General features: G+C 43.0%; 9 protein-coding genes across 13 annotated transcripts; 7 read left to right on the top strand and 2 right to left on the bottom strand.

Annotated features, from left to right (window-relative positions):
* Nucleotides 1–4036: 4036 nt before the first annotated feature.
* RB195_013143 (uncharacterized protein) lies at nucleotides 4037–8067 on the bottom strand (the record flags this gene model as incomplete). Of its 2 annotated transcripts, none has more annotated exons than XM_064202829.1 (10): nucleotides 4037–4199; nucleotides 4273–4358; nucleotides 4453–4548; nucleotides 5236–5385; nucleotides 5445–5523; nucleotides 5604–5685; nucleotides 6087–6271; nucleotides 6792–6877; nucleotides 6949–7084; nucleotides 8042–8067. In XM_064202829.1, 10 exons carry the CDS (start codon nucleotides 8065–8067, stop codon nucleotides 4037–4039), a joined length of 1089 nt encoding a protein of 362 aa, XP_064058710.1. The 2 variants fall into 2 exon arrangements, with proteins under 2 accessions (XP_064058710.1, XP_064058711.1); XM_064202830.1 differs by lacking the exon at nucleotides 8042–8067 and adding an exon at nucleotides 7903–7960 and having other exon boundaries at nucleotides 6949–7004.
* A 120-nt stretch (nucleotides 8068–8187) lies between these two features.
* RB195_013142 (uncharacterized protein) lies at nucleotides 8188–8691 on the top strand (the record flags this gene model as incomplete). Its single annotated transcript, XM_013440780.2, has 1 exon — nucleotides 8188–8691. The coding sequence occupies one exon, from the start codon at nucleotides 8188–8190 to the stop codon at nucleotides 8689–8691; it is 504 nt and encodes a 167-aa protein (XP_013296234.2).
* A 28-nt stretch (nucleotides 8692–8719) lies between these two features.
* RB195_013141 (uncharacterized protein) lies at nucleotides 8720–9852 on the top strand (the record flags this gene model as incomplete). Of its 2 annotated transcripts, none has more annotated exons than XM_064202828.1 (2): nucleotides 8720–9046; nucleotides 9106–9852. In XM_064202828.1, the coding sequence occupies 2 exons, from the start codon at nucleotides 8720–8722 to the stop codon at nucleotides 9850–9852; spliced, it is 1074 nt and encodes a 357-aa protein (XP_064058708.1). The 2 variants fall into 2 exon arrangements, with proteins under 2 accessions (XP_064058708.1, XP_064058709.1); XM_064202827.1 differs by having other exon boundaries at nucleotides 8999–9046.
* Nucleotides 9853–9901: 49 nt separating this feature from the next.
* RB195_013140 (uncharacterized protein) lies at nucleotides 9902–10399 on the top strand (the record flags this gene model as incomplete). The annotated part of the gene is made up of 1 exon (XM_064202826.1): nucleotides 9902–10399. One exon carries the CDS (start codon nucleotides 9902–9904, stop codon nucleotides 10397–10399), a length of 498 nt encoding a protein of 165 aa, XP_064058707.1.
* On the top strand, nucleotides 10069–10827 carry RB195_013139 (uncharacterized protein; the record flags this gene model as incomplete). Its single annotated transcript, XM_064202825.1, has 2 exons — nucleotides 10069–10176; nucleotides 10270–10827. 2 exons carry the CDS (start codon nucleotides 10069–10071, stop codon nucleotides 10825–10827), a joined length of 666 nt encoding a protein of 221 aa, XP_064058706.1.
* A 454-nt stretch (nucleotides 10828–11281) lies between these two features.
* On the bottom strand, nucleotides 11282–18867 carry RB195_013135 (uncharacterized protein; the record flags this gene model as incomplete). 3 transcript variants are annotated; one of them, XM_064202819.1, is made up of 5 exons in its annotated part: nucleotides 11546–11549; nucleotides 11650–11747; nucleotides 12326–12459; nucleotides 18714–18756; nucleotides 18835–18867. In XM_064202819.1, the coding sequence occupies 5 exons, from the start codon at nucleotides 18865–18867 to the stop codon at nucleotides 11546–11548; spliced, it is 312 nt and encodes a 103-aa protein (XP_064058700.1). The 3 variants fall into 3 exon arrangements, with proteins under 3 accessions (XP_064058705.1, XP_064058700.1, XP_064058701.1); XM_064202820.1 differs by lacking the exons at nucleotides 11546–11549; nucleotides 11650–11747; nucleotides 12326–12459 and adding exons at nucleotides 17084–17167; nucleotides 17926–18055; nucleotides 18133–18291 and having other exon boundaries at nucleotides 18662–18756; nucleotides 18835–18852; XM_064202821.1 differs by lacking the exons at nucleotides 11546–11549; nucleotides 18714–18756; nucleotides 18835–18867 and adding exons at nucleotides 11282–11357; nucleotides 12641–12758.
* Nucleotides 13233–13586, top strand: RB195_013138 (uncharacterized protein; the record flags this gene model as incomplete). Its single annotated transcript, XM_064202824.1, has 1 exon — nucleotides 13233–13586. One exon carries the CDS (start codon nucleotides 13233–13235, stop codon nucleotides 13584–13586), a length of 354 nt encoding a protein of 117 aa, XP_064058704.1.
* Nucleotides 13438–15416, top strand: RB195_013136 (uncharacterized protein; the record flags this gene model as incomplete). The annotated part of the gene is made up of 3 exons (XM_064202822.1): nucleotides 13438–13568; nucleotides 13777–14399; nucleotides 14461–15416. 3 exons carry the CDS (start codon nucleotides 13438–13440, stop codon nucleotides 15414–15416), a joined length of 1710 nt encoding a protein of 569 aa, XP_064058702.1.
* Nucleotides 13826–14449, top strand: RB195_013137 (uncharacterized protein; the record flags this gene model as incomplete). The annotated part of the gene is made up of 1 exon (XM_064202823.1): nucleotides 13826–14449. The coding sequence occupies one exon, from the start codon at nucleotides 13826–13828 to the stop codon at nucleotides 14447–14449; it is 624 nt and encodes a 207-aa protein (XP_064058703.1).
* Nucleotides 18868–20033: the final 1166 nt, after the last annotated feature.

The following is a 20033-nucleotide window of genomic DNA, read 5'->3' as shown; positions in this document are numbered from 1 at the left end:
GCGACAAATGTGTAATTTCTCTAAAACTTTCAGCGGCAACACCTCCTAATCCCAATTTTTGAGAAAAATTTCAATTTTTCTCGTTTACATTTTCCATTTACAAAAAAAAACTCCTACTAATGATTATTTTCTGATTAGCTGGAATAAGGAGATGAATATGTTTCCGGCAAAAAAAACACCTTAGTAATAAAATTATAGATGCTACCTCCGCCTGTTCTTTACGACTGATCAATAACGAATAAGAATCAATAACCATCCTTTTTCTCTAAGATTGATCTATCAAAAAATCAGAAAATTTATTATTATTCTTAAACTATAACAGCGAAAGAAATACACAATTAATAACAATCCTTTTTTCTCTAAGATTGATCTATCAAAAAATCAGAAAATTAATTATTTTTTCATAAATTAGCGAAAGAAAATATGGCATGATAGGTGAGAAATTCTGCAGGGTAACCTGGAAGTCTGGAAATTTTAGCTATGAATGATATGGTATTAGCGAAAGATGTGGTATACGAATTAATCGATGTGACTGACATAAATTGAATCATAAATCGATGGAGGAGGAGGAGGAGGAGAAGGAGGAAGTTTTAAATTCGTGCAGAAATAGAGTAGTCACATAATTCCAGTAGTAGTCATATATAGAATTATTTCTACTTCTACACTCTATGACTGCCCTACAGTAACTTTTTTCTTTTATTTTTATCTTTGTTTTTTTCCGATATAGCAACAAATATTGTTGTTTAAATTCCCTTCTTATTCCTCTACTAATGAAAAAAATAGGCGTTTCTTTAGTTATCCATGAGAAAGTGTGAATAATGAAACGTTTATTTTTTTTATTTTCTTTTTTATGTCTATTTCCAAGATAAAATTCGTTGAACAAATGTTAGAATATGATATTTTCGTGGGATTTGAAGTTCTCTTAGAAAACAACCAGCAGAGTAAGTTTTTTTTTCCCATCATTAGTTCTTTTCAGCGGATCTTTTCAGAATCCCTGGGACCTAAATATTGTATTTACTGCTAGTTCAATTGTCATTATTCTCCGCAAGAACAAAAAGTTGAAAAAATATTTCTGATAAATTTTCCTAATGTGGAAGTATAAGATTTGTGTATGGTAAAAGATTGTCAACAAAGAAATACACAATGAAAAAGATTCCTAACAATTCCAGATTTTACTTTATATGATGACTTTTCAAGCTGTGTTTCTAGGATTTTCTTTCTGCGCCTCTAAACTATGAAGCCACCAAGAAAAGGACGATTTTTTTTGGAAATAAGAACCTCTCGAATAGATTCAATGAAATAAAAATTGGAGAGAAGAGATCCACTAAAATGCACTTAAAAGGATTCGAGAATGGAGAAAATGGGAAAAGTATTCGTATTTGAAGATGAGTTAGCCAGTATCCAGGATGAAGCGCAAAAATGTGGTCATTTAGAAGAATTTCTCGCGAAAAAAAAAATGAAAATTTGGCAAAGCAATTTGTGTTCTGTTAATTACCGTAATTATCGGTGTCGTGTAGAAGCAAAATTTTGTCGAAGTGTAAAGGAAAATTATCAGCCCTGGTAGGCAGGAGAAACGCTTGAAGCAAAATTCAATAGGTGAAGAAAGACTAGTCAAAAGTGGTGTTAGTACCAGCCTATGTCGGTGGGGCCCCACTTCCCCCCTGAACCCAATCAATCCATAGATCAAAACGATTTGTCGGCGCTAGGTCAAGAGAATAAATTCTGAGAAGTTCGATTTTGAGGTGAGAACATAGATTTATGAGAGAAACAGGAAGTTTTCCAGAAAATCAACCAAGAGAAGAGATTAGCGGGTCTGGCGGCTTCAGATTCAACCACACAGTCCAGTAACGATGACATGTCACTCAAGTGTATCCTCGCAGAATAGTCGGGAAGATATCGAGTAAAAAGACGGAATAGCTTTTGAAGAGGTTTGGCCATGATAAGGTAGCACTGAAAAAAAGACCGCTGTAGCCGGAGGTTACAGTCGGGTGAGTGTTTTCAACGATAAGGGCTATAAGGAATCTATGGATGAGTGGGTTTTGAGGGAATTACTAGAAATAATTTCGCAAGTGCAATTTTTTTGAAGGAAAAAAGGTCATATTTTTCATTTTCGTTATTCAAAAGACTATTTTAAGTACAAAGAGTATTTTTTGTGTTAAAGAGCATGAAATGTCCTTTTCGGGATGTAGGAAACGGGAAATCATCCGTAAAATGTAGGTTTTGACCTAGGAATAGAGATCCACCCGATCCAACAAAGAAATCCTTGTGAACTGTACCAGACCGGAATGGATTCCAAGGAAAAGTCAATTCATTCAATTCACGGAATGACAGCAGAATCATCGATCAAACAGCATGCAGAGAAGCAGATGGCCGAAAAAAGTTGATGAAAACCTGGAGAAGCGTTGCAGGATGACTAGTAGAGACTGTATAAAAGTAAGAGACTGAAAGTAAGCTAAGAAACGTAGGAAGTGTTGCGACATACAGTGTGCCGTAGAGGGAGAAAATATGCGAAGCTAAGAAAAAGATACTGTAGAAAAACTCAGTATGAATAGGGGAAGAATCTTTAAAAATTGAAAATCGGTCTGTCAGCGGCTTGCCGAGTAACTGAAGATGGTATGACTAACATCGATATTTAGGACACCCTGGATCGCGTTGGTGCGCGTGTACATCCGGTAACCCGTTGTGCATTGAACTGCACTTCATTACATGGATCTTCTACAAAATATACGCACTTTTCCAGAATTCTCAACAGAATCTTCAGATCAGTAAAAAGATAAGCACGGCAGATTTTAATCCATAAACAATCTCCATAAAGCTTAGGAGTACTTCTAGTGAGATCTATTCCTTTCTGTTGACTTGTTCATCACAAAGCTTTTTGGGAGTTTTCAGATGTATAAAAAAATAAATACCGTAATACCTTAATCATTTATGTAAACTGAAATCATTTCCAAGCTAATTATATCCTCTGCCATACTCTATCGGAAACATTTTTGGATTGTTTCAGGATGATAAATTTGGTCGTCCTTATATTGTTGATGTTTGCATATTTACGACTTTATTTACTTACTTATGTTTACTTATTTATGGAAAGGTATTTACATATATTTACGACTTGCGTTATCACATAATGGATAATGTTAAGTAGTGATGACATTAATTAATTTATAAGTTTATCATCTTTCGTAAAAATGTAAAAAATATATCGGAATTTTTCGGAAAATGATTGTACAAATATCCTCTTTTCAGGATTTCCCAAGAGATTTCCTTCAGAAGAGATACAGAAATGATTCTCGACGGCTAGAAACTAACAGTTGTGACATTTGGATAATTCTATTGCCAGGTAGATGAGCCTGGATTTCTGAAGCTCAAAGCTCTCATGCTTATTTTCTTTGATTTATCGATTAAGTTGATATCCAACTGCACTAACATCAAAAATTGCAAACCATCTATTGCAAAAAGAGTTAGGAAGAAAAAATGTACCCGATTCAAAATTACATAACATCCATAAATATGTTAGGAACATGATTATTGTGGTAAGGATTGTGGGAAATGCGGTAAAATTTGTCTGGCACGTAAATTAAAAATTGAATAAATTACCCGTGAATTTCTGGATATTTTCAGATGCTCTTACAAGAGACCTCTTTTTTAAATGAGAATGTTAAGACACAATTGAGTGTCTCTGATCTTCCAGCAAATTTTGTACTCCTCGTATTCTTCGGTCCTTTTGCTGAATAGTGAAGAAGCTGTCTGAATTCTTTTCTTTCAGCACCCATGGTGGCTTTAGGCAATTCAATCCACTAAGACAAAAAGTTATTTTGAATAAAGTGTTTTATTTATTAAACAGTGACTTGAGAACAAAATCCATTAAAATCACAACAAAAAAAAGCGAAATATAATTCAATTACAAGTGAGAAAAGTGAAGATCGAATCATAGTTGACTGATCCTGATTGATTCAACATGATCTTAGCAGGAAAAAAAACAACGGACTGAACTGACTATACAATGCTAACGTAGCATTCAATTTAAATAAAATATTTACGGTTGCTTAGAAGGATCATGGAACGATGGTTTATGGATTCGTTCCATTCCATTTTTTGAAAGCACGCAAAGTCCATCCACACATTTCGAGGCCTTTATCTTGATACATTCATTACACGTTGGTCCCATTTTGTAGATTCTTCGACCGGGAGCGAAACCTCTAAAGAATTACGTGGATCAGTCAATCCCTTTGAGTTTCTCCTGGCGATTTTTCCAGAACGAATCGAACATACCCTGGTCCGTAATGGCAAACAGCATGAATGAACGTAGGACATTTAAATACTGCACATCCGACCCTCTCATGGGTATCCCAAGCCATCTAGAGGTTAAAATTTGGATTATTGCGTAGCAGTACTTCTAAGGGGTCCTCACACTTTATATGGAAAAGAATCTAGCCGAAAAATTCCACAAACCTTCGCAAAATGTGGTATATTAAGACCTAAATGGAAGATATTATTTCCTTGAGGTATGCCGTAAGTCACCATCTCATTCCACCAATGGTTTGCAGCCTGGAATTTACAACGGTTTCCAGAGTATGGTTATCAGTACATATTCTGGCCTCAACTACTGCAACGCTCATTCGATTGTAACAATGGGGCTCCAGAGGTAACTGCCTTGACTAAAAAGAGCGTCCCACAAAATTTAGGATGTTAGGATATCTAAACGATAGGCTAGGGTTGGAAGTGTGGATGAGAAGTATGAGTGCTATAATTTAATTCAATTAATTTAATTTAGTTTAATTCTCCCTAATTTCTCTGAGAAGGGTTTGGGGAATGACTGCCGTGATCAAATTTCCTTACGAGGCATCAAGCAACGTGCCACGTCCGCGAGCGCAGGCGTACACGCCGCGTCTGTCAACGAGCGAGCAATCATTGGGCCGCTGACACTCTATGTTTCGCAGGAAAATTTGGTCGCCAGGGTCGTTTCCCACGTCATTTTTCGGGATAATTAGGGAGAATTGAGCGTGATAGCGCCTAGACTCATGACCCACATTCTTAACCTATTTTTTTCTGGAAAAATCGCAAAATCGTAAATCTCCTGCTATGCCTCTTTTAAATTCTCTTTACTATAACCATTCTGTTTACTACATCACTATTATTTGCTTATACGGAGCGAGATAAGCGAGCGGAAATCACCAGTGAGCGCGTCGCGGTCGCGCCAGTGAACATAAGTGATAAAAGTGTAAGTCAGCGTACCCGTCTTGCCATTGTCACATGGTCAGTGTTAGGATTAGGCGAGACGTGACGATTTTCATCAAAACCAGGACGAGATGATTGCGGTGAATCCATGTCAACACAACGCTGTGCTGACATGTAGGCACTATACTCTGCGTTGCAGTCATATCTCTGAAAAAGTAGCAATGGAAAGAACTACATCGAATCGAATTGATCAATCGATTTCGAACCAATTTGATCATTCTTGATGCTTTACGTGCAAGTATTCCCATCCTTCCATTTGGTACTGATCCTAAGGCGAGTGAAGATCTAAAAGAACGGATTTTATGGAAGAAAATCCTTTTGTGAAGATCTTTACAACCGCAAAAATCCAGCAGAAAAATTCTTACCTGAATTGATTGTGCAAAGTGAGGAAAACGTTTCTGACCTCATCAGTTGAGATATCATTTGGTGGACAGATGAAGCGTCCGGCTTAAAACATCACGGATTATTTAAAAAAATAATAATAATTTGCAAAAAATACATCACTCTATGAACATATACATAGGTTTTCTTTCATTTTTTACAGAATTTATCAGTAATAGAATTACTTACTATTATATTATGTTATGGGACTATTCATATTACCCATGTTTGTTATTGTTTCGATACAAAAATTCATGTTTATTTGCGTTATGTTAGCCGAGAAGAAAAATCGATATAAGACATATAGATATAGTCACTAGATTTTGAAATGCACATCACTTCTCGAGCAAAAAAAAATGTCCATTTTGCTGTGATCAATGGCGAGGCGGTCGAAAAAAATTCAAAGATGTCCATCTTTGTATCCTGAACAAATAGGTAATCGATAAATGGATGCGATCTGAAACTACCTGGTTGTTCGGCCATTGTAAATACTGCTGACGTTGATATCGGTGTTGTTGGGCTACTTGTTGTGACTGTGGTTGTTGATGGTGTTGTGGTTGTAGAGGTAGCAGTTGAGGTTAAAAGTAGCGGTGATGCTATTTCGGATGGAGTAGGTTCTGTCGCAGAGCCAGGAGCTGGCGTATTGGGAGATCTAAGAAATCGAGTGGATTATTCCTATAATAGTTCTTCACCAATTTTTATGGAAACCTCTAACAGGTCGTGAAATTTTTCCTACGTTATCCATATATCCTGAAGATTTTGAAAAGTCATTCGAAAATGTTCTCTCTTTCCCCAAACACCACGTTTCTGTTCTGTTCAAAAACTTGAGGAACCTCTAATAGCCGGCACCTATGTTTGCCCGATCGGCCGCGACGCGTCCTCGGCGCGGCCGATCGGGCATTTCCTCTTCTGCCGTTGTGCCATCTGCTATGCACACGTCGGAGTCGACGGAAAAAGTACAAACGCCAGCAAATACAGCGTTTACAGTCGAAATCAAAATTTTTGTCGCACTGTTTGGCGCATGGCAAATATCGCGGGTTTTTCTCTACTTCTGAGCCTTAGTTCGCAGCGATTTACCCTGCCATGCCGAAGTACGGCTGGTACAGCAAGAAGAAAAAAAACCGCTTTAAAACTGGTTTGTGGAAAAATCTCATGGCTAAAAAATTACTTACTCATCGTCTACAACACAAGCGATGTACAGATTATCATTACAATTTCTTTGCGCGCAACCGATCCTTGTAGCTTTTCCATTAGCCAACTAAATTATCAAACTTTCGTAAAATCTCTGTAAAAATCCGTTCAAAAGAATTCCGCAATAAAAAAACTTACACTGGCAATATTTTGTATTTTTTCTCTGTCCAATGTATGGCTTTGGGTGTTAGACCCTGTATTTTCTACGATGTTCAACCAATTATTGGTTGTTCTTGTAATTAGTGGAGAGGCGTCGCAGGTTGTTACAGGAACCCTAATGATGTAAATGTAAATGTAAATATGTATGGTGCAAAAAAAATGAACGAATAAACGAGTAAATTATGTGTTTGGGCGCGTACGAGCGGGTGTCTTGTCTACACAATTACATCGTGGGGCCACCGATGTATGGTCAGGTCAGAACGACATGAAGCACGAGTGTAGTTACACGAGCGGTGGGGCTTGGGCAACGTGGTCTTTAACCGCTCGCAGCCTCCTGCGAGAAGGCTGCGAGCGGTCTGCTTGGGAATTTCCCAAAGTGACGTAATGTGACAACCTCAGGATCGAAAAATTACAGAAAAACATCAGGGCCGAAATTTTCTGTTTTTTTCACTCTTTTTGTTTTTCTCTCTCGCTTTTCGTCTTTTAAGTTTCTTTTTTTCGTATTCCTATTATGTTTGCTGTATTCGCTTTTGTTACGTCGATCTATATCGTACTATATTGTATCTGTATTGCTATTGAGTTATTGTATTGCTTTTTGTTCGTTCGTTTTGACCCGACTGTATTAAGTCATGAGATGTATGTATCAAGTCAGTGTTTCTATCCTCCCAGAGAAGTCTGGTACTATTTTTTGACCCCGGAAAGACAAAGTGCTCGGCGCTAGGGCGGTTTCGAAGCATAAATCGTGCAATCACAGCCAAATCTTTTACCGACTGCGCTACACCCGCCTCGTAGTTGGGAAAGCCGAGGAAAAATGTAGAATTCGAGGTGTTAATTATGAGCATAGACGTGACCACACTCAATTCTCTCTAATCCTTCTGAGAAACAGAGTGGGAAATGGCGTCTGTTCCATGGAGGTACGTGAAAACGCCCCACCCTTCTGCATGCGCCGCGCCGCATCCATGAGCGAGCGGTTGAAGATCAATGAGGTCATCTCATCAGCCCATTCAGGTAAAGAAAGGAATAGGCCGATGAGGAGATCGGAGCGTGTACAAAGTGGTACGTTTTCACTTACTTTGCAAGAAAAAAGGCGGTTCTCATGTCGTTTTTCAGAAAATAGAAAAAGAGTCTCCTGATTTGGGAAGAAAGCCGGGTGCGGTATCGCCAAGAAGGACGGGGTTGCAGGAGTCATATAGGCTACCGAAAGGGAAAAGGACTAGGATGACGATCTGTACTTATAACGCACGTACGCTTGCATCGGAAGCGGCCATCGAAGATGTGATGATGCAAGCCAAGAAGATCAAGTACGACGTCATGGGACTGACCGAGACGAGACGACGTCACCTTCTCAAGACCGTATATGAAACTGGAGAAGAACTGTTCTTAGGAACATGCGACAGTAGAGGTGTTGGTGGAGTTGGCGTCCTCGTCAACACGAGTATGGCAAAGAATATCGACTCTTTCGAACAACTTACGACCCGAATCGGACGTCCGCGGATGAGAAGATGTGGTCCAACACCAGCTTTGACTATCTTCGTCGCTTACGCTCCAACTTCAAGCTACGAAGAAGAGGAAGTCGAAGCCTTCTATATGGACCTGGAGAAGTTCTACCGAGGAGATCATGCTTTCTACAAGGTCATAATTGGCGATTTCAACGTCAAAGTTGGCCCAAGAAGAACGCCTAAGGAACTTCACATGACGGACCCACGGCCTACAATGGAATAACCAGGGAGAGAGGCTCTCCGAGTTCATCATGGCGACTAAGACTATCCATGAGAACTCGCAATTCCAGAAGCCCTCTTTTCTACGCTGGACGTGGGAGTCACCCGGTGGAGGGTACCGTAATGAAGTAGACCACATCATCGTCAATAAAAGGTTCTGCCTTACGGACGTCGCTGTTGTACCAAAGTTCTATACGGGATCGGACCATCGCCTCCTCGGAGGAAGATTTTCCTTCACAAGGAGAGAAGAGAAAGCCGCCACGCTCAGAGAGCGAAATCCCAGAACTATCATTAACTGGAATCTCTTCGCTATGCTAGCCGGCTTTTGGGAAGATTCCGCAATGGACAACACCGACGAGGTATACGACCGGCTCGTTGAACACTTTCACGACTGCGCGAAGAAGGCTGAGAGTTTTAGAGTTTTAAAGCCACCAAGAGGCGCTTGTCTCTTGAAACTCTTGAGCTGATACGCCAGCGTGGAGCAGCAGGAGCCGCAGGGAACCAAGAACTCACGTCCGAGCTCGCAAGGCTTTGCAGAGAGGCGGTAATAGAAGACCTTAAAGAGAGAAGAGCAGAAGTGCTGGCTGAGGCTGCAGAGGCGGGGAAAAGCATCCGCCATGCCCGTCGAGACTTCGCCAGTCGCAAGACGAAGATGACTGCTCTCTGGAACCCGAAGGGAACAACCATTGCATCGAGAAGTGGGATGGAGAAAATCATCTACGACTTCTACTCTGATCTCTTCGACAGCCATGTCCACTTGCCTGCTCACTATCTGAGGGAAGAAGGACATGTCATTCCAGAGGTTCTTCCGTCCAAAATACGACATGCTGTCATGTCGGTAAGAAATCGTACGGCACCCGGTCTCGACAGAATAAGACCAGGACACCTGAAGAACCTTCTGCCAGTACTCATCAACAACCTGGCAAGGCTCTTTACACGTTACCTGTCGGAATGCAATGTTCCAAAGCAGTGGAAGACCAGCAAGACCGTGCTGCTGTATAAAAAAGGAGATCCACATGACATCGACAACTATCGCCCAATCTGCTTACTGTCCGTCATCTACAAGCTCTTTATAAGAGTGATCCTTAATAGGATTGAAAAAGTCTTGGATGAAGGACAGCCATGCGAGCAAGCAAGGGTTTCGAAAAGGATTCAGCACGATTGACCACATTCACACTGTTTCGAAACTCGTCGAGGTATCACGAGAGTACAAGATGTCGCCCTGTCTCACCTTCATCGACTTGTTGCAATGGAACGACATGGGAGTGAAGGTTGATGGTCGGCAGCTACACCATTTGCGCTTTGCTGATGACATCGTACTGATAGCACTTAGCATCAGCCAAGCGGATCGAATGCTGACCGAATTCGACGAAGCATGTGGATGCATCGGTCTTCAGCTCAATCTCCAAAAGAGGATGTTTGTGCGCAATGGATGGGTCTCGGATGTCCCATTCACGCTCAACGGAACGAACATTTCCGAATGCACCAGGTACATTTATTTGGGTCGGGAGCTGAACATGATGAACGACCTGACCCCCGAGCTGGGCAGGAGGAGGCGAGCGATTTGGGGAGCGTATAACAGCACCGAGGATGTAGTGAAGAAGACCAAGAGCACCAGGATCCGTACTTACCTCTTCAACACTCCACTCCAACTCAACTCCAACTCAACTTCAACACTCCAACTCAACTCTTCTCCATACTTCCTGCTTTGACCTATGCTTCGGAAACCTGGACATTTCGCAAGCAGGAAGAAAACGCGGTGAGCGTCATTGAACGCGCAATTGAGAGAGTGGTGCCAGGAGTACCCCGTTTCACGCAAGTGAGGGGCGGGATTCGAAGTTCTCTCCTACGTCAGCGATCGAAGATTAGAGATGCCGCTGCGTTTGCCAAGAAAAGTAAAATAAAGTGGGCCGGACACGTGATGCGCTTTAACGGCAAGATTTCTTCACGAAGTCCTTCAAAGAAAATTATGATGCTCTTCGTGTCCCACGCGAAAGGAGGAACCACTGGACTACTCTGGCACGCGATTGGGACAAATGGAAGAACTACTGGCGCCACTCGACCAGTTCGAAGATCAGTGGGAGTCAAGAAAAATCCTAAGAAATATGGATGCATTAAAGGCATCACCCCACGAATCTGAGGTGGCACGAATTTCAGGTGGAGTATTCTTATACGGGATAGTAGATTATGGATAGGGGAATGATTCCGTCCATTCTTCCTAATTGCCGTAAAAAACGGTTCGGGAGATGCGGTGCGTGCACAAAGGTGGCGCGCCCCGGTCGAACTCGTTGTGGAAAATGACGCACCGGAACGCTCGAAGCCGTATCTTCAGGGCCGTTTTTTACGGCAATAAGGAAGAAATATACGGAATCACCCACCTCTCTATAATCTACGATCCCGTATACAAATAGTCCACCTGAAATCCCTACCACCTCAGATTCGTGGGGTGATGTCTTTAAAAAGGATAAAGGATAAAGTCACTGGCGCATCAATCCATTTGGGATGCGCCAACGCGTTTTACTGCAATTTGTAATCGATGAAGTTTTGGAACGCATGAATCGCCTATACAATGACTCGCGGGAGCAGCCAATGTTTCAGGCCAGTGTTTTTATCTTCCCAGACAAGTCTGCTGGCAATTCATGGACCTCGGAGGTATTAAGGGCTAGGGCCCTGGGGCAGTTTCGAGCCATCAACCGTGTAGCTACAACGGATCTCTCATCGTCAGCGCCACACCCACCTTTTACATGCATTTTATGACAACAGAACGATTTTTCAAATCATACTTGATTTTTGTGAACTTTTCCAATTGTAGATTAGTCAATAGGGTTATTTAGAGAATTTCGTAGAACTCCGCCACCTCATCTTAAAAATGTTTACGATCTGTTCGCTTCGTTTATATCTATTTATATGCCTGTTTGTTCGTTTTTTGAAGGTTTTTTCTTCGAAATGAGACATTCCCCACCTCGTAACGAACTGCGATAGTCCGGATGGTCCCGGTGTATTTTCATCGCACGTTTCCACAGTTTTCTCTGCTTCCAATTCAAGCACACAATCCCAGTTCTGTAATATGTTCGGTTTTTTTTTGTTCTCAAAAATGTAGCACTGTATCGCTAGTTAAAAGTGCTTTTTGGCCACTATTCGTGTGGTTTGAATGGTAACAATGAAATTTATGAAATATTAAAGTTGGAATCGTTTCGAAATCTAAAAAAAAAGATTGGAAACCGTGCGCTTGAAATAAATTGATCAATTTTCAAGGATTTTTCGGAACACTCACCAACAAATCTTCTCCCATTTGTGAAAATATTTCTATCGCGAATGAAAGAGAAAGATTGGTAGGAACGAATGACAAAAAGCGGCCGATTTTAAATGAAAAGCAGTGCAACAATTGAAAAATCCAAAAAAAAACTGAAGATTCCTTGTTTTTCTTCAAAATTCGACTTTTCTTTAATTTCAAAAGGTTAATTTTGAAATTTTCTAATTCATTCGTCGTTCGTTCGTTGATCGTTGAAGACTAGCGTAAAAATAACAAGAAATCTAGGAGTTAGGATTTAAATCAAACATGACCAGAAGGATTTCGGGTATGAAGTAGTACGTTATGATTAGGAGAGAATTAGGAGAGAATATGAAAAGAAATGCACCAAGTTCTGAACATTCGGGTCCTGGGGGAGATTTGGAGCAGTTCCCTCGAGAATCTGTCTCCTTAGATTATTGATAGGATCAAGATATTTTTCTCTCAATTCATTTGTCGATTTGAAATTCCAACATTGGAAATCTGAAAAGAAAGGAAATAATGAAATGATATATAATACATAATATATTACATATATTACATATTATATATAGGAACAATAATATATAATGATTCTGGAAAGTGCTGTAGTAAGCGTCGTAAATACTGAGAAGACTCAACAGAAGCTAATTTTAGCTGGGTAGTCAATCGATCCCTCCACAACGGTTTACCGCCTCATAGTGGCGTGGAGGTGACACTGGGCGTCGAACTGCGATGCACAGCGGAGGCTCGTCCTCCGGCAGGGTATCCCAAGCTGAGAAGGAGTTCGACACATCCGACATTCCGACTTCTCGGAATCGGAAGCTCAGCTAAGAGTAAACCACTGCTAAGATTCACCACCGTCTTGGCAAAATGTCGCAAGGTGGTTCACTGATCCATATAGGTTGGGCGACGACCTGTGGTGAAAGCTAAGCTCGCCGTGGCATGGCTGCTTAGTTTGGGGAAAAGTCTTTTCGCCACTCCAGCATATCCACTGCCTCAGTACTCTGCACACTGGGCCTTGCCGTCTCAGACGTCGGACGGTATGGCGACCGGTGAGAGGCGATCAAATCTCAGGTTGCTCAGGACGTCATTGATTCTGGACCAAAGCGACACACACGACTCGCCATGGAGACTCTCTCAGACTGTGAACTTACAACGCGAGACCAGTTTCCACAGACGCTGACCTGCATGCCCTTCTCGGAGCTGCAGAGCGTATCAAATTTCACGTAATTGCTCTGCAGGAGAACAAGCGTAGAAGGAGCGACGTACGACAGATGAATGACGGTACACTCGTCATTCGTGGAGAGAAAATTCCGTCGCGAAATGTAGGTGGTGTTGGTTTTGTTGTGCACCCGTCTGTCGTCCATCTTGTCGGTTCTCACGAGATCCTGTCACCTCGTCTGGCCATTCTTCGCCTCCTCCCTCTCCGCCAAAAATCCATCTGTATCATCAATTGCTACTCACCAACATCAGCAGCTGATGAATCCGAATTACGAGGAGCTGGAGGAAGTAGTCTGCAACGAGAAGTCCTTCTACAAATTTGTTGTCGGAGACTTCAACGCAAAACTAGGAAAGACCACAGAAGAGGAATGCAGGATTGGAAGATTTGGGTTAGGGGACCGGAATAAAAATGGCAATCTCCATTTGCTGTGTGCCGCTCGCCTCTTTCATGGGAACTCTCTTTTCATGAAAAAAAAAAGATCACCGTCGGTGGACCAGGAAATCGTCCAATGGCGCGACTCGTGCGGAGATCGACCACATACTCACCAACCAGAGTTGGTGTCTACTTGACGCCTCAGTAGTACCATCCTTTTGTAGGGGTTCTGATCAGCGTCCCCTTCGTGCGAAAATACGGCTTAGCCACACGATGGAAAAGAACATCTGCTATCGGCAACGAAGGAGAAAAGAAGTCGTCTACGACGATTGCGTACTCGAGGACTCCTTGTTCCAAGGTGACTGGCACATCGAGGAGGACCCAAACGTGGACTACGAGATGCTGCTCAGAGGATTACGAGCCTGTGCTGAACGTGCCTTGAAGCCGCGCACGACAAACTTGGAACGAATTTCGAGGACCACTAAGGAATTGTTGGAAAGAAAAAGGGCTTTGAGGCTTGATCCGAATGCATCGCACATTGAGCAGTTAGTAGCAAACACTAGCTGCAGAAAAGCATTGCAGGAGAATCTTTTGAAGTACAGGCAGAAGAAGATTCTGGAAGCAGCACAAAGAAGAACGAGTCTAAAGAAGTGCCGCAGGGATCTTCGCAAATATAATATTCCGCTAGCAATCTTGCTGAGCGAAGACGGGACTCGCACGTCTTCTCGTCGTGAGATGGAAATCATTGCGGAGAGGTTCTACTCGAACCCTTTCCTTTCATCAACTCCTGTGTCAAGCCTGATCATCTGGCGCTGGCGAAGCTCCACCACGGATTCTCCCTTCGCAAGTACGAGTCGCTATCAAGAGCATGAAACCTGGCACAGCCCCCGGACCTGATTTTATATCAGCAGACTTTCTTCGGGCTGGTGGCCATCCGCTTCATGTAATCTTAGCAGCGCACATGACATCCTACCTTCAGAAAGAAAGGATCCCAGACCAGTGGAGGACCTCGCCAACCGTTCTTATCCATAAGAAAGGTGACCGAGAGGACCTTCGGAACTACCGCCCGATATGCTTGCTGAGCGTGTTATACAAAGTATTCACCAAGATCATCCTCACGCTCATATCTAGGACGCTGGATGAAGCCCAGCCTCAAGGACAAGCTGGATTCCGCCAGGGGTTCAGCTGCTTGGACCACATCCAGACCGTGTCGAGGGTTATAGAGGTTTGCCGGGAATACCGCTTGCCCCTTGTTCTAACCTTCGTCGACTATGAGAAAGCCTTTGACAGCGTAGAAACGAATGCAATACTGTCAGCGCTGGTCGATCAAGGTGTGGACGCGTCGTATGTGAGGACATTAGCCAATTGCTACGATCGATGCACCACGAAGATACAGCTTTTCCATCGCCCTCTCACCATACGCATTGGAAAGAGGGTACGACAAGGCGATACTATATCGCCAAAGCTGTTTACGGCTGCATTGCAATGGATAATGAAATCACTTTCCTGGGAAGAAAGGGGCATACGTGTTGACGGAAAATTTCTCTCGAACCTTCGTTTTGCGGACGACATCGTTCTCTTTTCGAGCAGTACCAATGAAGCAGAAACGATGCTCAACGAACTGAACGAAGCAGGGAAGAGAATAGGACTACGAATAAACAGAAGGAAGACACAGTTCATGAAGAACGCCTACTGCGAGGACGGAGGAGTACAACTTGAAGGCTCCCAAATCGTGGAAACTTCGTCATACGTATACCTCGGACGTTCCATGAACATGGAAAACGACTTGAAGGAAGAACTGAATAGAAGAATGAGAGCAGCATGGGCAGCATTCGCAGCCGTCAGGGACCTACGGACCAACTGACGGACCAAGATCTTCGTGCCCATCTGTTCGACTCGACAGTCCTTCCGGCGCTCTCTTACGCAGCGGAGACGTAGGCGGACACCGCGGCCACGTCTAGGAAGCTACTTACAACCCACAGAGCCCTTGAGAGATGTCTCCTGAAGTTTAACCGGCGCCCACAACACCTAGCCGGTCTTCGTAGCTCGCGACCCAGCGGAATATGTATCGAAAGCAAAACATAGATGGGCCGGTCACATCATGAGAAGAATCGACGATAGATGGACTAAAAGAACGCTAGAGTGGATCCCAAGAGATGCTAAACGCCCCCGAGGGAGACCGCCAACGAGATGGGGTGACGTGTTCGCTACACGGATGGACCAACTGAGAGCTCAGCTGGATACGGCTCAAGGACCTAGTCAGCGTCAGTCACGAAGCTCGAGAACATCTTGGATGACAATGGCGAGGGAATGAAACGAGTGGAAAAGATGCTGAGGCCCGCATGTCCAGTGAAGACGGGCCATCTAAGTAAGTCAATCGATCCTGTCATCGACACTTACGCGCCGCACTATTCGATTTATCTCACATGGCAGATCTCATATAAATTAGGGTAGAGGCTATGGGATAAAAGAGGATATATCGTTCCACTTCTCTCTAGAGAAGATCCATTTTTACGTCAGCCTGCTCTAAAGGAATTTTTTTCCCAAAGACGTTTTCATTTGCAACGTGCCACCCTTGTGGACGTGCCGCATGCAGGTGCGATCGGTGGAAGATCACTGATGTTTTCCTACCAACCTATCCCAGTGAAACCAATGAACAGACTGCTAAGGGGTCAACGAGGAAGCCTTCGTGGATTTCTTATAATAAGGAGTCTTCATCAGCCTATTCAAGTTAAATTAATGAATAAAACGCTGAGGGGAACGGATGGTGTGCATAGAGAAGCGTTCTAGCGTACCTCGTAGGAACTAACTCGGTTCCCATGCCGTTTTTACGACGATTAATGAGAGCTGGGCGCTACCACCCCGGATCTCGCAATCTACAACTCCAGCGTAAAATGTAGTTGGGTGAGGAGCATTCAGTGGCGCATTTATTTCTTGAAGTGAATAATTAAATTAATCGTCACCCTAAGGCCTAAGCATTCGGCTTAGAGGATGCTACTGGATGCTAAAGTGGTAAAGTAAAGTTGACCTAATGCTTACAGCCACTTATTCACATTGCGTCGAACTCTCACAGTGAAAGTTTTGGAAAAAATCAAAAAAGGTCATGTAGAAAGAGAAGAGGCGATGTTTCACTTCTAATTGTTAGCTTCTATAGTCTTTTGTTCTGATTGTTTTTTTAGTTGGGAACGTCTCGAAGGAATTCAACAAGTAATTTTTCTTTTTCAATCAATTACACACTAAATGGAAAAGGATCCCGGAACGTTTACTAAGAACTGTTGATTATATTCGAATTCTCGATTAAAAAGTTGCAAAGCGTTGAATAAATATATATAGCTCTCCTTGTTTCTGTTCCTTCTGTTTTTTTACACAAATGATATCTGTTAGGTTCGTGAGAAAGTCATTTCAGCTTCGTAAATTATTCTCCTTTTTTTGTTTACCATGCACTGGAAATCAACCAACAATATAATTGCCATTGTTAGTTACTACAGTGCTCCACCCAATAAGCAGGTCAGCGATCACCTTTTTCCAGAACTAAGGAGGCTGGGAGTCGAAGAAGTCGGCGACCGCTCGACTAATGTCATCGGATTTGAGGAAAGTTGTCTTAGCCAGCAAAGCCTTAAAGGCAGCGTATCACGATTTTAACGTGGTGCGAAACCTAAGGCGAAAGCGTAGAGTTCGGATAGTAGATGGCGGAACTCGTTGTGGTTCCACCGAGACTTCCCTAGTCGTAAAAAACGGCGTGAGAGCTGCTTCGATTCCTACGATGTACGTTAGAACGCACCTGTTGCAACACGTTTCGGTCCACTTAACACCATATTCATTGGTGAGAAGACATCATTGGTCTTCAACGGCTCACAACCCTGGATGTGGTGCGTGCACAAATGTGGCACAATGAAATCGTTATCTTCCATGCCTTTTAACAGCTGTTAGGGAAAAACGAGCGCAACTACACTGGATTCCCCAATCTACTACCCGAACTCTACGCTTTCGCTGTGAGTTTCGCACCACGTCAGGATCATGGTAAGCTGCTTTTAAGAAAGCAGAATAAGTGATAATCAGCCTATAGCAGGAGCATTGAAGAATGGGGTACTGTGTACCAGCTCAGGTCTTCGATTTTTTGATGGATCTCCTTAGTTGCATGAAGTCTCGCGCTAAGTAGATGCACCAAAGCTCATATCGGGCGCTTTTCTCAAACTGCTTCCGGAAATTTCTGGAGCTAAGCGGAGTAGATGACAGAGGTAGCAGTGCGTCCATACTGGAGCAGATCGTAGTTCAGCTCTCCTCTCGAATATGAGAAGCAAAATATTCAGGTTGCAGTTTTTCCTCAAAATCCGTGTCTCTTTTTTATAGTTAAGGCCCGAGAGGTGGTTGACGGCCTTTGGTTGACTACATCCGAGTCTCGTCGCAAGAGTGCGGGTGCTAACTCCCGGATCCTCTTTAACAGCGTCGAGAGTGGCGGAGTCTTCCACAGCGTAGAGACATCCCGAGCAGAACATGTCTTCGCTCAAATGGAACATTCTTTCATCCTTTCACTTTCAATTTTGACAAGCTTGGTATGTAGTAGAGCACATGTTTCTCACATCGTAAGAGGACATGGTATCTCCCAATGCGAAGCGAGCAAACCAGCGTTGGACAGCGCTGTTGGTAGTGGCGCTTGATGTTGCGGACTGCTGTCGTCGCTCCACCGCCTTCCAAAGAAGATGATGGGTGGAAGCTGCTCTTGTGAATCAGGCATCGCGCTTAGATTTGAGGAAAGGTGCCCAGATATATAGTCGGATCAAAACGACATGAAGCACGGTGCATTTACATACACGTTCGAAACGGCGCGGTAGAGGAAGCAGTTGGAACCGAGGTGGGACCATTGCAAACTGCAGTGATGGTGGTGCCTGCAAGCGTTCCAGTACACTCCTAGCCGCCACGCTCTATCGCACCTCTACCAAAGAAGTCGCGTACGCAATTGCACCGCGTTTCATGTCGTTTTGACCCTACATGGCTTCAATAATCTAAACTTCTAGACTTCTCAAGAAAACCCTAACATAGCTTTCTTATCCACCTGATACATAAATACTAGACTTCTCAAGAAAACCCTAACATAGCTTTCTTATCCACCTGATACATAAATACTTCTCAACTCTTTCGTTCGAAACAATATATTCGTTACCTCGTGTAGCACCTGTGAATCCGGTGAGAAGTGTGGCAAACACCTGAATACATTAGCAGTATTTTCATAGGCGAAGTGCCGAGGAACTTTTTCTGACTCTCAGAAAAACAGAAAGACTTACTACGAAAGATAGAATCATGATTAGCGATTGCATCAATGAAATTTACTAGCGAGGAATGTTAGGCTGACACTACGTGTATAGCTAGAACTCCATGAATTTCATGTTGGGAGTGTCCTTTCTTTTCAAAAGATCACTCGCTTACATTCATCCACGTGGCACATTTGTATCAATAGAAACCGCAAGTTCGACAGTAAAAAAAAGAACATGAACCTTTGTTCAGTTGACTATCATTGGAATCGATCACTAACATAATGGAACATTCAAACCATCAAACGTTCATTCAAACCATGCTCACGCATCTGAAAAATTCGGTAAAAGATAAAACTTGACGGTGGTCCTTTAAAGAGAACGCATTGCGATCGCAGACGAAGAGGCCCGATGCGACGAACTCTGTTGGTTTTGATCTAAGATACCGGCCGCTAGGGTCCTTTTGAATAACCCTTGTGATTTATAGTGGTGGTACGAGGTGGTCTGCTATTTACATTTTCAGTTCTAGCACATGGGAGAAGCGTTAGCCGATGTGTTGAGGTTTGAGTTTGCGAACGGTTTGAATACTTTCGGTGGGGTTGTCGCTGAAAAACGACTTCCAAAAACCGACATGATCAAGGGAGCGCCTATTCAATCAATGGTGTTCGTGGTTACAGACATAAGCTACTGATTCCAGATTCTCGACACTGAGTTGCTGGCAACGTTACGATCCCAACTTTTTATAGGATACGAACTTTTTATAGGATAGGTACGATTTGATGTCTTCAGTCAGAATACCACATGCCTCTCCTCCTGCTCACCCGCTCCTTCCTTAAACTCAATAATCATCGGGAACTCTTTGGTCTTCGGTCAACTATCGTCAGCCTTCTTTCAACAACCATCGGTACATCCTTTGCATAAAGTGATGAAATGTCTGGCGCTAATCAGTCCTCGTGGGTTGCGCCACCGCAGTCACTTCAATTCAGAATCACTTGGGGATTACGAACATATAATTACCTATAGAAAGACTTGCCAGGGGTAGCTGATGTACCAAGTCAGTGTTTTTATCGTCCCAGACAAGTCTGGTTCCAATTTATCGACCCCGGAGGGATGAAAGGCTTGGTGAGCACTAGGGCGGATTCGAACCCTAGCACGATCGCGCAGTCACAACGGATCCTCTCACCCACTACATCCGCCACATTGCTGTACATACACTGTGAGTTAATAATTTT

Source organism: Necator americanus, chromosome V, assembly GCF_031761385.1.
Source record: "Necator americanus strain Aroian chromosome V, whole genome shotgun sequence".
NCBI classification, from domain to species: Eukaryota; Metazoa; Nematoda; class Chromadorea; order Rhabditida; family Ancylostomatidae; genus Necator; species Necator americanus.
This window is presented reverse-complemented; position numbering and strand designations above follow the sequence as displayed.